At 34.6% G+C, this 17,743-nt stretch overlaps 2 protein-coding genes across 6 annotated transcripts in view; one reads left to right on the top strand and one right to left on the bottom strand.

The window, feature by feature from the left end:
• Nucleotides 1–1,690, bottom strand: part of KCTD16 (potassium channel tetramerization domain containing 16) — a 241,450-nt gene extending 239,760 nt beyond the window's left edge. For 3 of the 4 annotated variants that reach the window (XM_023534895.1, XM_023534896.1, XM_023534897.1), the window contains exon 1: nt 790–1,690. The gene's annotated coding sequence lies outside the window, so the exon portion shown is untranslated. The remainder of the gene's footprint in view (nt 1–789) is intronic. The other variant, XM_023534898.1, reaches the window with a different exon arrangement.
• A 121-nt stretch (nt 1,691–1,811) lies between these two features.
• On the top strand, nt 1,812–14,844 carry YIPF5 (Yip1 domain family member 5). Of its 2 annotated transcripts, XM_023534899.1 has the most exons (7): nt 1,812–1,966; nt 2,513–2,632; nt 9,577–9,749; nt 10,543–10,688; nt 12,387–12,568; nt 12,977–13,050; nt 13,864–13,955. In XM_023534899.1, coding segments are annotated over exons 2-7 (687 nt in total). In that variant the 5' UTR covers nt 1,812–1,966; nt 2,513–2,522; the 3' UTR covers nt 13,866–13,955. The 2 variants fall into 2 exon arrangements, with proteins under 2 accessions (XP_023390667.1, XP_011365768.1); XM_011367466.2 differs by lacking the exon at nt 12,977–13,050 and having other exon boundaries at nt 13,864–14,844.
• Nucleotides 14,845–17,743: the final 2,899 nt, after the last annotated feature.

The following is a 17,743-nucleotide window of genomic DNA, read 5'->3' as shown; positions in this document are numbered from 1 at the left end:
GCATATTGTTGATAACTAGAAACTAAGCTTCATAGGTAATGTAGCTTAAAGTACAATCATATAATTTATTAATCAAACTGGGATATTTTTGAGAGTGAAAAGGGGACTATATTAATAATTATGCTAAAAAGTATCAGGCATAAAATGAGTCAACGGGGCTGTCTCCAGCATATCAGGATTTATGGTCAGTCTACCTAGAGTTGTGCAGCTGGTACCTATGTCAATAAATTATAACATAATTTGTAAAAGGTAGTAAATTTAACAGTTAGATGAGCAATTTCGGAAGTTCTCTGATGCAGTAGAAAACCTCAAAGGGTAACTGCCTGTTCCTCTCAAAAGTATAGTCTTCGTTTTTTTAATTTTTTGCTGTTGCTATTTTTGTAGGATAGGGAGTATGTTTTTTGTTTTACTTTTACTTGTTTGTTTCATTTTAACCAGTGAAATTTTATTATTCCTTTGAAAACTGGTACCAGAGCAATGTCATGGCTTTTGTCAGGACCACAAGATTTTAGTCCCGGCATAAAATGCAAGGGCTCACAGTATAAACTTTAGTACTATAAATCCTGAAGACAGTTTTGCTCATCAGTTAATACCATGGCATCTGGAGTTAGGGGAGTGAAAGGTAGTAAGGATTCCTCCACTTTGAGAAAGTGATTTAACACAGTAGCCACAACAATTTTTTTTTTTTTTTAAAGAAAAATCTCATTATGTCACTCGTCGGTTCATAACTTTCAGTGGTTTCTGTTTTCTTTTAGAACACCAGAATCCAACAAGATATTATTTCCTGACCCTTTCTGTAGCTCCAGTTTCAGCTCCTATGTGACTCCCCTCACTTGGTGCTTCATTAACCCTGGCTTCATTTAGACCAGTGATTTCCAAACTGATGTTGCCCAAGGGACATTTTGTAATGTCTGGAGACATTTTTCGTTGTTTCAAGTCTGGTAGGGGGTGCTACTGGCATCTAGTGAATAGAGGGTCAGGAATGTTGCTAAACATCCCACACTGCACAGGGCAACCCCCTACAACAGAATCATTTAGACCAAAATGTTCATAGTGCAGAGGCTGAGAAACCCTGACTCATACCTTTTCCCTAACCCCAGGCCTTGCACCGGCTGCTGTCTCTGCCTGAAATATTCGTGCTTTTCTCTTCCATTTCTTTTTCCTCCCCTTTCCCCTTTTCCTGCTTTTCTCTAATAACTAACTCCTAGTCACCCTTTTGTTTATCACCTTCTCATAGTGGCTTTCCAGATTCTTATTCCCAGATAAATGTTACGCCCCTTCAAAGAATTATGGAGCATATAAGAATATTAGTAACAATTTCACATGTATTTGTTTACCTCCTCCCTAACTCCACGTGAGCAGTACCAGCTAGCTTGTATTCACCATAGTATCTCCAGTATATCCAGTAGTTAGCACAGCTAGCAGAGTTGTCATGTAACATCGAATTCAACGTTACTAAACGAAGTTAACAGCCTCACCTATAAAGGGAGAATAACAGAGTAACCACCTCATTAGGGCCTAAAGATAAATAATACACATAAACTCTTTAGCACAGTGCCTGAATCTCCAGAGAGAGAGAGCGAGTATGTAGTTTGTGGACAAGAGACAGGCTCTGCCTGTCCCACATCAGCGCTTGCCACGTCTTCTTCCACGTCCTCTTTCGAGCGAAGAACCCTTCCTGGTAACAATTGTTGCGCCTGCGCCTTTCTGCCTCCTGCTAACTAGCTCCTAGAAGTAGTTCCCGCTTCCCATTGGTCGATACTGCGCATGCACCATATCAGGTTCCCCGCCCCGTCGGTGTCTAACCCAAGAAAGCAAAATCTGCCAACACGCCTGCGCAAGTGAGCGTGCCCCGGAAGCAGTTCTTTGCCCTGTAACACGTAGCAACCAGGCCAGCTCAGGGTTTTCAGCTGAGGTCGGGGGTTACTTGGGGCTGCTGGAGCTACTGCCGCTGCCTCCGCTTTTGGTGAGTGCCCCAGGCCTACGGTACACTGTTCCGCTTCTCCCCACACCTGTGCAACGCGGCTTATTGCCGCCTTTCGGCGCCGCGCCCAGTCCTTTCCTGAGACTCTCCCTCCCTCTCAGGCCCTTGCTGTGACGCTGCCCCTGCACTTCAGGGGCGGTTTTATGAGAGCCTACACTTTTCTGGCAGGTCCCAACCTTATTTTGCAAGGAGGCAACCGCTTTGTCAGTTACAAAACCCTGTCCCGAGGGGCGGAATCGCCTTTGTTGTTATTTTAGACCCCATGGAACCACTCCTCCCACGACCCGGCCCCTAACCCAAGGCATATCAGTTCCTTGAAGTGGAGGTGTCTTCCCAGGCCGTGAGTTAGAGACTAGACAATTCCTTAGCATTCTCCTCGCCTTCCTGGATCCACCCTCCAAATGCTGCTTCCTAAAATTTCAGAATTATTTGCTATCTTCTGGGAAGATTTGCTTAAGCAAAGTATCAGGAACGAATTCAGTAGGACCTTGTGCATAAGCAGTATTTGCCATTTCTCTTCTATTGCAGATCATTTGCAATGTCAGGCTTTGATAACTTAAACACGGATTTCTACCAGACAACTTACAGCATCGATGACCAGTCACAGCAGCCCTATGATTATGGAGGAAGTGGTGGACCCTATAGCAAGTAACTTTTCAACTTTGCAATTTATTTAGTCAAGATTGCAGTGAAAGCATGTAGCCAGAATGTGTGTTTCTGCCTGAAACCGAATGTGTGAATATGTCCCATATCAAGAATGTGATTTTTCATAATCTTCCTTTTTCTGGAGAGATATAGGGCACTGGTTCGAAGGGATTGCTTTATTTAGTTTAGTATCTTCTTTAGGGATTGCTTTATTTAGTTTAGTATCTTCTGCAAAATTTTCATGTGTGCTGTGGGTGGAAAAGTAGATTGTTGAACTTTTTGTAGTAACAGTATTTCTACATCATTATATATATGGATAGAAGTTCAGATACCTAAAAGATATGCTAATTAGTCCACAGGACCAATTAAAAATTAAAATTTTCTGATGACTCTCTTTATAGTTAAAATAGCCCAACTTTCAGATTTTCCTGACATTAATTGAAAGTGCTTAGTGACGCTACTTAACAGTGTAAGTTTCTTATTATGAATCATCAGGTGATTCATCAGGTGATTTTCATATAGAAATGGATGGTCATTTTTATTATTTATACCTAAAACTTATGGTCAATACATGTGAGTTGGCAGTTGCACATTGAAAAGGGACTCAAAACCTTTCAGCTCTGAATTATTAGAAAACTGATTTTTAAAAATAATTTGTGGTATTTGTGGCAAGAATACACTAACTGGAGGTTTTCTACCAATATCTGCTAAGCCATTGTATCCCTAGTTTCTTAGGACCTTAAAGATGATCTTATCACTCTCCCATCAAGTGAAAGCGTTTTCTATACCAGGTCTGCTTAACCTTTTTAAGATGGTTCAGGATGCTTTTAAGAATCTAGTGAAAAGCATGGGTCTATTTCTGAGAAATATGTGCATGCACTCAAACATCCACATAAATGTGTATGCGACTACAGACCGCTCATGTGTCATCATGTGTTCATCTATGGGCTGTGAATTAAAAACCTCATGGAGACTACCCTAGGATGAGGGCAAAGGAAGACTATATCTATCAGTCTGAGAGAAACATGTAGTACTAGAACATGTTTGAATTAATAAATTGGAATGGAAGGGCCCAAGAATTTAAAAAACAAAGCAAAAATCAAATTCAGCCCCACAGTCTGGTCTGTCTTGGATAGATTATACTTTTTACAACTTACAGACCCCTTGAATCTGCTTAACCTGATATAAGGCGGCTGTCCCCAAACCTTTCGGCACCAGGGTGCTCCTATGAGAATCTAATGCCTGACGATCTGAGGTGGAGCTAGTGCTGGGGAGCAGCTGGAAATACAGATGAAGCCACACCTCCTGTGTGGTCTGGTTCCTAAAAGGCCGCAGATCGAAACCAGTCTGCGGCCCGGAGGTTGGGGAGCCCTGTTCTAAGGTTTTCTCCCCCTAAAACTTAACACAGTGAACTGTGAGAAGTGAGCATGTTAAAAATTCTTTCCATGAATCACTTTTTTCCTTTCTGTTAAATTCTCAACTACATATCATTGAGGATTTATCTCTTTCATCAGTTAATTGGGCAAAATTGGAAACATGTCGAGAAATTTTCATTCATTTATTTACCTAAATATGTATTTTTTTGTGATTGCTCTGTGTAAAAGAGGACAAATGAATGTATGGCCAGAGTGCAGCCGTAGGGCTTTGGAAAACCTGGTCTGTATGCAGGCCTGTTTTTAAACAAATTATATTGATGTTTGGACTCAGCAGAACTATTCCATTTAGATTTCAACCTCCCAGATTTATCTGTCTCTGCCTTTCTTTCCTATCCTGTCCATGTTTGCATCACTTAAAGATGTTATTTATCATTCCACTTATTTCATTTCAGTTTTCCAGAGCAATTATTTAGGTATTCTGTTGCTAGCTATTCTTATAATTCCATTCCAACCAAATTATGTACCAGTAAACAGTGCTTCAGTACTAGTAAAGAAGTTTTGTCCCAGGTACATAACCATTATTGCCATTTAAGGAATATGAGTTTATAGATGATGTCTAGAGAAGTCTAGAGAAACAAGAAGCCTAATATATTAGCAGTAGTAACTGGATTTCTGAGCTTTATTTAAAAAAATGGGCCCCCTCTATTTCTATATGTACCTTCAGTTAGGTCTGCAATCTAATGATATTTTAAATATCTATCTCAGTTTATCAAATAACATTTTCTTTGTTTTGTTAACTTGGTTACAAAGATCAGCTGATAACTTTTAGCTATTGATTAAAATCTAGTTTCAGATAGCATATGACTTGGATTGTCTTCAAGTTTGACTTGACTATTAGTCCATAGTTTTGCATCTTCCCTACGAAATCAGCTTTAATATTTTGCAGTTTCCTCTATGGGTACTTTGTAGGTATCATTCATATATTCATATAAAAACAACAAAAATAAAAACAAAAAAAATGAAAGGCTATTTGATCTTAATCTGGTGAGTTTAATGAATATCACATTTGGACTGGACTCACATTGTTTTCTAGATATGCCTATAAAATACATAGTAATACCAAGTACATATTTTTTAAAGTATTGAAAGCTAGTAGGTTTTTTTTATTTTTTACTTAATTAGTAATACCTTTATGTCCTGTGCACTGTCTAAGGATTTTCATGGCCTTAAATAGCCAACCAAGTATGTTAAGAGACTTTGTGTTTCTTTTTGGTACTCAGTGCTAAAGCAGGTTTACATCTGCCACTTTTCCTGCTGTAATTGATTTAGTCTATAAAGATTATCTCTACCATACTATGTTCTAGTTTAAAACCAGCAGAGGAGTCAGGAATTTTCCTACTAGAAAAGGAAAATAGTAAAATTCTATGGTATTGTCTTTCTCACCTTGAATCTTGTAGAAGGAATGATAGTGCCACCTTTGAAGCTGTCATTTGCATGCAGTATTTCTCTCCTTTACATGAGATTTCTGGATCTATATCAGGGGTTCTGAAGTATAGACTGCAGACTCCAGAGAATCCATCCTTGAGACCTTTCAGAGAGTCTTTAAGGTCAAAACTATTTTTATTACAATACTAAGATATTATATAACTTTTGAGGTACATTGACATTTGTACTGATGTTGCAGAAGCAGTGAATAGTAAAACTGCTGGCACCTGAATATGAGTAGACAATGGCATCAAATTGTCCCAGTAATCATTGTATTCTTCATTGCAACACACTTGTTGGGGAGAACCAGTTTCATTTAAGGATGCCCTTGATGAAGCAGTAAGAATTATAATTTTATTCTGACTCTCAAATACACACATTTAAAAAATATTCTCTGTGATAAAATGGAAAGCAGTCATAAAGCACTTTAATTCATGCTGAAGTACAGTGATTAGGAAAAGCCCCTATGCAATTTGAGTCTCAAGCTGAATCAGCTGCTTTTTCATGGAAACAATTTTTATTGAAAGAACAATTGTCATAATAAACTATGGTTATTCAGATTTGAGTATTTGGCAGATATTTTCTCATAAATTAATGAAATGAGCCTATCACTTCAAGGAAAACAATATTATGTGTGGCCAATGATCAAATTAGAGCTTTCAGGCAAAAATGAGGATTTTGGAAAATTTGTATTCATCACCATGAACTTGTCAGGCTGCCCAGTAATCATTTTTCTGACGCAAGCAGTGATGACACTAACGTGATTTTTAAAATATTTTTATGATATATATTTTTTTTATATGAAATGGGTCAATATTTGGAGGATCTGCATAACTCTTACTAATGTTTTTTAAATGGCCAGTGCATGATGCTACAAAATGAGTAAAGAAAGGATATATTCAAAGTGCAAGACAAATGGATGTATTTTAATGAAACAGTATAAAAAGTTTATTATATTGTTTCAATTTCTATGTTGCAACTTAAGTTTAAAAAACTACCACTTTGCTTTGAGTGTTGATGTAGTTTCAAAAGGAATATTCGTGGTCATCTGAAAAAGTTCTTAAAAATACTCTATTTTCCAACTGAAAGTCAGCAACACTTGATTTCCTTCAGATACTTCAACTAAAACAGTGTATCACGACAGATTGAATGCAGAGAGAGAAGAATTTTTATTTGACTTCTATTAAACCAGACATAAATGAGATTGATAATAGAGTGCCACTTTTGTCAGTAATTTTTAAAAATAATTTTTCATAAAAATATTTGTTAATACAATAGATTTATTGTTACTTTAAATTAAATATTTTAAATATTTCTCAGTTTTAATTTCTAATGTAAATATATTGATAGATATAACCCACATTAAAAAATCTTTGGGGTTCTCAAGAATAAATTTTAAGACTATAAAAGAGTCCTAAAATCAGAGTTTGAAAACCACTATTGTATATTGTATATCTGTTTATGCTGATTGTAGAAGCCTTCATATGGAACTTTTTCTAGCTGTTTCATAAACTTAGATGTAGATTTATGATGCATCCTAACAGATCAATACAGTAAATCAAAAATGTGAATTCTTGTCATAGTTCAACCAGCTATACTTGTGGGGTGTGTGTGTATAGGTGCAAGTAAATAGAAAGCAACATATTTGTATACAAAAATCACCGAGGAAATGCATATACAGAAAAAAAATATTACAACTGTCTCTGTAAGGTAGGATTTCGGAGTGATTTTTATTACAGTTTTTAAGAGTTAGAATCAAAATGTCTAGTTTTGAATCCTGGTACACATGGGCAGATCATTTTAATCCAAATATCAGTTTCCATATCTTTATAATGTGGAGGTTAATAAAATTAACTTCTTAAAGTTGTGGTGCAGATAATATTAGATATTTCACATTAAACACTTATAACAGTGCTTTACACAGTAATATTCAAAATGGCTATTAGTTATGTTTTTGGAAATTGCCAGTAATTAATATATGCCTATATATTACATGTAACACTTGAGAATTAATTTTAATAAGTATTGTGCAACATTTTTAAAGGTACAAAGGTACGTTTATGACATGAAAACTAAGTCCTTTTTCTCTGTTTCCAGGTCCCTTTATCTATATAATGATATATAGAAATACAGAAATCTATATGTATAATCTATATGTATAACATATATACATATGCATATAGATATATTCTAGAAAGCCATGATGGGTGTATATGGTGTATAGTATCTTGAACATTGGTTTTTTTCTTCCCACTGAATATTTCTTGATTATCATTCCTTATCAGCATACATATAGTTGCCTCATTTCTTTTATCAGGCTCATAGTAGCCTATGCTCATAACTGATAGTTATTCATATTATTTTGTTTTTTGCCTTCTGCTATTAAAATAATGTTGCGGTAAATTGTATATTATTATATAGTCATTAAAATAAATGGTATTTTTTTTTCAGCTTGGATTGGACTAGTGTGGTGAGTCTTGAGAACACCATTGGAATTTCCAAAGAGCAGTGCATAGTTGAAAATTAGCCATTGCTTTGATTTGCTTTTAATCAAGATGCTCAATTAATTTAAAATTAAGATTTAATTTTAAAAACTTAAAATTAATGGAGGTCATTAGATTTTTATACTTATAAAAAAGAACTATAAAATTTTTAAAAATTAGACTAAAGGCTCTCTAAGGCTTCTCAGCTCTGTATCTTACTTTTAAAACCCTTTTTACAAAGATGGCACTGAAAGCAAAGAAGGAAACCCTACCCCTCCCAGAGCCAAAGCAAAGGCTTTGACGGCAAAGAACGCAGTGCTTAAAGGTGTCCACAGCCACAAAAAAAATGATGTGCCTGTCACCCACTTTCCCATGGCCCAAGACACTGAGGCTCCAAAGGCAGCCCAAATATCCTTGGAAGAGCACCCACAGGAGAAACAGGCTTGACCACTATGCCATCATCAGGTTCTCCCTAACCCGTGAAGAAGATAGAGTACAACAGCACACTTGTATTCATGTGGATGTCAAGGCCAACAAACACCAGAGTAAACAATCTGTGAAGAAGCTCTACGACATTGAGAAGGCCAAAGTCAACACCCTGATCAGGCCTGATGGAGAGAAGACATATGTTTGACTGGCTCCCGACTATGATGCTTTGGACGTTGCCAACAAAATTGGGATCATCTAAACTGAGTCTAGCTGGCTAATTCTAAAAATGAAATTTTTTTTACTGTAAATATATATATATCTTTTAAAACAATAATTTTACCTCTGTATTTCTTACTATGTAATTAGATTAGTCCCATTTCTAGATGTCATATTTTTCCAGAGCATGGTGTAACAATTTTTAAAAAATACTGGCTCAGTATCCTGTTTCCTATTGTTTTCATCACTAAAATAACCATGGTAAGGTCTCTCCCTCTAAAATGCAGGATTTGCTGTATAGCACATACCAAATGAAACAGTAGGTGTGCAGCTACTTTGAAAAATTAAAAGCAGTATTCAAATGCAAGGCGAACTCAATGTTTTATATTCAGAAAGCTTTCACAAAACTCGATTATTCTACTCTGTGGTTTGAAATTGATGGTTGTTCTTAAAGAGATTTACACACTTGCAAAAAGTAACGTACTACAAAGAGTAAAGAATGATTTTTTATTCAATGGAGATCTAAATTGCAGTGGAAAATTATATACCATGTAGTACAAAGTCTGTCATCCTAAGTTTTCATTCATAGTCTTAGGCATAAATTTGATTTTACACCTATCTTTATCTTTATATTATATATACTCAGGAGAGAAAAACAGACAAGATTTTTAAGTTTTATTTGTTGACCTAACGTTTAAAAGTTTAATAGTTTGTAAAATGCTTAAGTGCTGCATAACTGAGTGTTGGCATCAACAGGAAGATTCCTTATAAAACACAGACAACTTTTTGGAGATAATCAGCTTGATCTTAGTAATCATTTCAACCATTATTTATAAAACCTAACAAAGTAGATATCCTAGGAATTGCATGACTAAGATTCTCTAGTCTCAGAGATATCAGCTGTTGGGGGGGGTTGACATAATTTTGAGAAATGAAACTAACTTACTTTGATTTACAGACATAATGCTGGCTATGACTACTCGCAGCAAGGCCGATTTGTCCCTCCAGACATGATGCAGCCACAGCAGCCATATACCGGGCAGATTTACCAGCCAACTCAGGCATACACTCCAACTACAACTCAGCCATTCTATGGAAACAACTTTGAGGATGAGCCACCTTTATTGGAAGGTAGGATCAGTGAAAATTAACCTTAGTTTAGAGAAGTTATCCTTTCCTTTTCTTTTAAATGTTGCAGGAAATAGTTTTCTATTAAGTGACCCATTTTGAACAGATTATATATGAAACCACATTGAGCCAGAGGGGACAGGATTTTTAATAGATCTTTAAAAGTGATAAATATGTCAATATATTATTAGCATCATCTTTTACTTCATATTAACAATTCTATCAGTGGAAGAAATAAAAGGAAATAGCATGGTATTGATTATTCTACATGGAAATAAGCTGGAAGAACTAGTAACATCACTGAAAGGTATAGTGGGTTTCAGATTGTATTCCAAACCCATAATGCAGTGGTTCTGAACATTTTTTTAATTCAGTACCCTTTGAAAGTTTAATGAAAGTTATGAATATGCCCCTTAGAAAAATGCACACATATACATAGAGACATAGTTTTGTATACAATTTTGGGGGGCCTCCATGCATTGCTGAAGCCCCAAGTACAGGACTCCTTACTATTAACCCTATCCATGTATTCTTTGATGTGCAGTAATAGCTAAGAGTATCTGTTCCATCATATTGATACCTTTTCCAACACCAAACCAGAAATTAGATATTTGTGGAATATGCACCATAATCAGTAAAGACTGGTATTGAGGACTCATCGAAATAACATCTGGTATTGCTAGATTTTCTTTTAATGCTGGATATTTAATTTCGTCTCCAGTTCTAACATAGATTCTAGTAAACTAAAGGTATATTACAAATTCTAACTGGCTTCCTTATTTTTCTTTTCCTTTAGAATTAGGTATCAATTTTGACCACATCTGGCAAAAAACACTAACAGTGTTACATCCATTAAAAGTAGCAGATGGCAGCATCATGAATGAGACCGATTTGGCAGGACCCATGGTTTTTTGCCTTGCCTTTGGAGCCACATTGTTACTGGTAAGATTTTAACTCTCAGTGTGAGGTGAAAGAACAATCTTTAAATGTTCCACCAAGAGCCATTTTTGAGATTGCTTATACATCAAGTTTTTGATGTATTTTGAATGGTATTAAGTTGCTTGAATTTATACCTATTCATTACTTCTCCCTTGATAATAAATACAATATCTTGTTCCAAGAGGGAAAACACCAAAAATAAATAAATAAATAATATGTGTGGCTTTGTTCCTTCATCAAAATTCCTTCTTTTCAGAGACTGACAAAATGTTTTAGTCTTGCTCTTTTTTTTTTTTTTTTTTTTTAAATTTCTAGACTTTGGATAGTGTTTTCTTGTGGTGATGGTGGTTATTTCTGTATATTATTTTGACTTCAAATGAATTGAAAGATTAGTGGATAAGAGGTTTTAGTCCCTTTCTCCCACCTCCCTAAGACTGATAAAACATATTGAAAATGAAAAGTTATAAAGATAATTGTTAATATTTGTTTTATTTAGGTCTCTAAATTAGAAGAGATTAGTGATGTAATGGGCAGATGTTGAGGTTTTCAGTCAGAAAAACTGGGAGTGAATTCAGTACTCCTACTCTGTCCTTGAGCAAGTTATTTAATCCTTCAGCTCTCTCATAGATAATTCTGTGCTTCCTAACTAACACGATTGTTTGGAGATTAAGCAGACAGGTCATGTGAGAATGCTTTGAAAAGTTTAAAGCACTGTGCAAGTACGAGTTATTACTACATGAGTGAATTTATCAATGATCTCAACTAAACTTTTCAAATTTCTACACTCTCAAGTATTTATATATAAATATTGAGTCACAAAATCTCAAGGATTTTTCCATTTAACATAATTTGTAGAGGCATTCTCGTGATTGAGTTTTACATATCAGAAGTTGACAAACTTCTCTGTAGACTGATTTTAGTGATAACGTGATCTGAATACAATAATACAGTGTTTATTTACATAGCTTGACTAATGGCGCTATAACTTCAATTTAGCTAACCATTACTATCCTGAGGTTTTGTTTGTTTGTTTATGGTCAAAAGACTTTATAAATCAACCAACAATTTGGAAAAATAAAGGAAAAAATATCTTTCATTATATTCCTTTCACCTGGTTGTTATTCAGTTTTTTCCTCTCCGTCCCACAGAACCATGGCTTCCTGCTTATCTTGGCTTTCTTTCTCCTAGCTCCTCTTAACACACTTAGAGAATGAATGATGGAATTATTTCTGCTGTTAAAAAGGTTATGGCTACATCTGCCAATGAGAATAAATTGCTTTGAGGCAGTTTTGGTGGAATTAGGTGCTTTCAAGTGACATTAGCTGTTGTCCAAACATTCTGGATGGCTTTCCATCTTGTCTGTAGTTTATTTGCTTAAAATCAACCAGATTTCTTTTTAGAAATGGAATACTTTAGATGATTGTACATGATTTTGTATCTTTCCATGCCAAGCTCAAATACTAACTGGAAAATGAAAAACCAAATATTTGTGTATTGGGAGGTGGATACTTGAAACTTCTCAAGGAAGATATGAAAGCCGATCTGCTCAATATTTTACCTCTTTGCATAAAGAATAGATATCTCTGTAGATTTTGATGCTCATAAATTAAATATCTTCTACATGAACCATTTTAGGTAAAATAAGGCCAAAAATAACTTATTTTTTTACACTTTAACCTATAATCTTTTCTTTACCCACAGGCTGGCAAAATCCAGTTTGGCTATGTATATGGGATCAGTGCAATTGGATGTCTAGGGATGTTTTGCTTATTAAACTTAATGAGTATGACAGGTGTTTCATTTGGTTGTGTGGCAAGTGTCCTTGGATATTGTCTTCTTCCCATGATCCTACTTTCCAGCTTCGCAGTGATATTTTCTTTGCAGTAAGTACTGATCTTTATTTTGGGTATTGATTGACCGATTCTGTATAATAAGATTGACTTGCCATCAATTTAGGATAAATCCCTGATTCAGCATACATACTAGATAGTGCCTCTTGTGAGTGAGGACTGTGCTATATGCTTTTCAGTGATGAACACTGAAGATGGTATCTTTAATACTATCTCAGCTTTTACTTACGTTAAAGAATTTCACAAGTTTTGTGTTCACTTAAACAGTGTCAGTAAATGAATTAAACAGTGGTGATTGTTAAATATTAAATTTAGCATGGAAAAGGTGAAGTTGTTAAAATTATACTTTCTTTTTGATATTTTTTAGACTATATCTGATTTCTTGAATATGTTGGGCATGTACTAAGTGAATGGATAATAAACGTATTCTCTATTTGGCAGCTTTTTAACTGAAAATGGAACATTTGAGTGGGGATCAAGGTTATTACTAACCTATCACTTTCTCAGATGTACTTGTAAGCACATTTAAATATAATTTTTAGATAATGATTTCGGTGAGGTTAAAAAGAAGTGTAAATTACTGCCAATAAAGTTCCTCCTTGTGTCCAGTGCTCAGATGCTCTCTCAGCAGTTCAAGCTCTTTCTGTGGCTAGTGATGGACACTAGCTGGGCTTTGTTACACTTACAGAGTTAAAAAACAGAGGTTTAAGAGAAGAACATATATCAACTATTTGATACCAGAGATTTGGCAAGATGATGACTTGGATAAAAATGCTTCAGATTTTCAGTGCAGAAACTGCTTCACTTTCTCATTTGTTGAGATTAATATATTTATATATGAATTTTACAGAAGATATTTTCTACTAAAACATTGTTCTCCAGCCAAGGGCAGTTTTACTCCCTGGGGACATATGGCAATAGCTGGAGACAATTTTTGTTTTCACAACTGTGGGTAGCAGGGGTGCCCCTGGTATCTTACAGCTAGAAGCCAGAGATGCTACTAAACATCCTAAGAGTGCACAGAACAGTCGCCTGCAGCAAAAGTACATCCAGCCCAATGTCAGTAGTGCCATGGTTGAGAAGCTCTATGCTAAAAGGAGCGAAATGTATTTATAAATGAGCTTTTTATCACATGAGAGAATTCAGCATCACTGAGTTCAGTGTGGAGTACATTTGAACATTTTTGGGGAAAAAAATCTTAGTTATTTCTGCAGATGTTTACATGTAGATTTAAAATGCTTTTATTTAGAATTGCTTTTGTAGTGTTCTTCCGTAACTAACCTCATCTGTCTTTTTTGGCCCTCCTTGTTTTTCCTTTTCGGTTACAGAGGAATGGTAGGAATCATTCTCACGGCTGGAATTATTGGATGGTGTAGTTTTTCTGCTTCCAAAATTTTTATTTCTGCACTAGCCATGGAAGGACAGCAACTGCTAGTAGCATATCCCTGTGCTTTGTTATATGGGGTCTTTGCCCTAATTTCCATTTTTTGAACTGAATTTATCTGGGGTGTGGACATCATTGGGCCAAATACACAGAAAAGACTTCGGACCCTTAAATTGGACCAGGAAACTGCTACAGTGCAACTCTCATACAGACCTAACGTTTGACTATTGGAGCAGTGGAAGTAAACATGTATCTTTTGTTCATTTTTATGGAACTTTTGAATACTATATTTGATTTACCTGAAGTATCACTAGCTGTAAATGTTTGTGCTTATACAAATAAGAAGTGCTATTTCTTCCCTGTTCCTGCAGCCTTTGAAAGACAGCTTTTTTTCTTGCAAGTTGTATTATGATGTTTTTGATAAATTTTTATCAACTGTGGGAGACTAACCACAGAGCTGATAATCTTTCTTAAAAACAACCCAGTCGTAGTAAAGAAGACACAAGACTTATTGCAGAAATATTTTTTGAAGGAATTAAGAAAGAAAAATTACCTGTATTCTCAAGTCAGATGCACTTCAAGCAAAAAAGTGATCCCAGTGTAGAGTTTGAGTTTGCACTTCAAAAATTTGACATTCCTTTAAATTATCTCATGGAAATTTTGCTAAAATTCAGCACTACAAGAAGCTCAGTCTACCTTACTGTAGACAGGAAATGTGACACCTGTTTGGATAGCAGCGTTAACTAAACCATAGTGACCTAGACTGGCCACGTAAATGCTTATAGTCGGATCTCCATGTTTCCCAGGAAAAAGAAAATTAACCTTTTTGAGAAAAATATTTAAAATGTCACAATTTCAGTTTTGCAGTTATCAATGTAAAGTACATTTGATGCTTATTAATTAAAATTTTCCCAGTTAATTTTAACTGTTGTTGAGTTTACTTTTGCTAAACCACTGTCCTTGGCATCCCATTTTCTTTAACTTGGGTCTGATTTTGATTTGTATGTCCAATTTATCTTAAGCTTTAAGAATAGAAGTCATCTAGTTTAGAATCAGAAGAAAAGGTTAAATGCGAAGCAATTTACTTTGAGTTAAACATTATTTTCTTGTATTAAATTTATTTGGTTAATATTGTCTTGCTTTCTTACCAGAAACTCTAAGAAAATAGTATGTCTTATATATTGCCCATTGGCTTTTTTCTGAAGAAACTCCCTCTGATTCTGGACAAATTGTAGTTATGAGAAAAGTGCCGTATGAGGAGGGAAAAGAGATTTTCAGACCAAATAAAAAATGCCAAGCAGACATATTAGTACTTTTTTAGAGCTGGTTTTCAATCATAAAAGGAGGTTACAATAATAAAACATGTTTCTGACAAGAAGATTTCTAATTTCTGAAGTCACAAATATGTTTTTCTTCATCTTCTGGAGGAATACACTAATAGTTTTGGGCTGGTTTTCAAACTAATCAGATTGTTTTAGAGTAATATTTTTTATTGTGATCCTTGGATAGTATCTTTTTTGCCTTTTTCAATTAATTTTATAAATACAGCTCTTGTTATGACAAATGTAATGAGTGCCTCCTGTTGGTACTATCTAGTTCTTCCTAATGAACAGGATAGATGATGCTTTGGAAATTAAATTCTCCCTCTGGTTAGACATAAGACCATTAATCTCCAGCCAGATTCCTTAAATGGATCAAATTGTTTTCTTTTTTTTTTTACCTCCCTCACCCCCAACAAAATAATTTTTAAATCAATGTAGAGATTTTTGTTGTCTTTTATTTAACTCCAAATGGTTAGGTATAAAACTATATTTAATTGTTCCGTCAAAACAACTATATAGCAGAGTTGCATTTGATGCAAGAGTTTAGTTCTAGAGTTTGCTTGGTTACATGAAGAGTCATGTATAGCCAAAATTTCCCTTAAAAAACTCTTAAAAATACAGTTTATGTAAACATATTTAAGTATACTTTAAAAACTGATATATTGTGTCTCAGAAAGTAGTATATGATTAACTTTTTTCTCTAGTACTGAGATAGAGTTCTGTTTTACCAGTTAATACCAGCTAGAGCATCTGGTTTGCTTTTAGGGTCCATTATATATCAAAAAAAACATACATCTACCTTTAAATACTAGAGACACTCAGCATAGCTAAAAGCTGACCCAGCGATTGTCACTGAATAACAAACTCACTGGGTATTTATGCATATATGTCAAGGACATGTATGGTGTAAATGTAAAGTTATCAATGGGTGTTTTCAAGAGCTGTATAGCTAGGCTTGTAGAAATAGGTATTCTTTGTCCAGATATAGTTATACTATAAATAGTGCAAAGTTCTATAAATCTTAAAATGTTAACTATCCTCACATACTGGCCATCTTATCAAAAAGAATTTTTAAAAATATGATTTTGGGTATATTTTAAAAACTCTGCATTTGACATTTTGCAAGTTTATATTTTTAACCTTAGTAGTCATTACTCAACTCAAATATACTCCAAAGCTAAGTAAGGATAGTTTCTAAAGTTAAAATTATGCAATTATGTCAGTATTACCCATTGCCTACAAAAAAAAAAAAAGCCTTTCCTTTGTGAAATTATATACTTTTTTTTTTTCATATAAATGGAAGAATTTAGAACTTTAGGCAAAAAGAGAACTGTAGAGATTAAAATCTCATCCTATGGGATACCGCAACCCAGTCATGGACAATTATGGGAAATCAAGCCCTCATTTGTAGATTCTGCCAATTATATAGAGCAGATCTAATGTAATGACTTAGACAATTTGCTTAACTTCCCCATGGGAGAAAAAATATTTATGACAAAGTGTTTAGCCTTTCATAAAGTACCAAAAGTTCTTCAAAAAATACTGCATGGTACAGATCATAGCACAAAGAATAGTTTTAACCAAAGAATAGCACTGGGCCTTTAGAGCAAGCTTCCTACCCAAATAATGACTCAAGTTAAATTTATCCTCACAAAGTGTCACTGATTCATTTTGTCATGTTCATGTCAAATTTCAACCACCATTTACCAAAAGATCGATTTTTATAAATTTCAATTTATTTGGAAATGAAAGCTTAAATTATTTCTCAAGCAATTTATTTGTATATCTAATGATATGCTTGTTTCAACATAGGAACTATAAGAATGAAACATTTAGAATGAGGCAAAAACAAGTACCTTTTCAAAAATAATTATAGTAGTTAATAAGAATTTCTATTTTTAGGATATGCTTAGGATTTGGGGGAAGAAGTGGCAAGATATCAGGAAGAACTGGTTCTTGTGCTTAAATGAATAGATAAGTGATCTGCCATTAGCTTATTAAGCATGTAATGCTTACTTTCAAGCAGCCAAAAAAACAAAGCCTGTCATCAGGCTGTTACTTACAACACCAATGAAGAAATAATTTTTAAATTAACTCTACTTCTTCCATCAAAATTATTGAAGTTTGAATGTTGGTACATTACTATTACTTGAATTTCAATAAGTTCCTTTGTTCATTAATAGTTAAATACCCATTTTATAATGGCAATAGGTAAAATGAAACATTAAGTTACAGATTTCTAGGGATTGGAAGAGTATTTAGTCAGGTGTGTTTTACATTATCATTAATGAATGTGTATCTTAGAATGGTGACCATAAACCTGAAGAATAAATCTGGTAGTGTGCAGTTTTAATTTTTGCATCACAGATGAGACTATTTCTTCTACTCTTGTGCACAAAGTTCCCACTCTAGTTAATGAAGAACATTATCTGCTGATGGAGCACAATGTCCTATGTTTGTGCAAATAAATTAAAATGATGACATACTCAAATGAGGACTAAT

Source organism: Pteropus vampyrus, unplaced genomic scaffold, assembly GCF_000151845.1.
Source record: "Pteropus vampyrus isolate Shadow unplaced genomic scaffold, Pvam_2.0 Scaffold134, whole genome shotgun sequence".
Classification (NCBI taxonomy): domain Eukaryota; kingdom Metazoa; phylum Chordata; class Mammalia; order Chiroptera; family Pteropodidae; genus Pteropus; species Pteropus vampyrus.
This window is presented reverse-complemented; position numbering and strand designations above follow the sequence as displayed.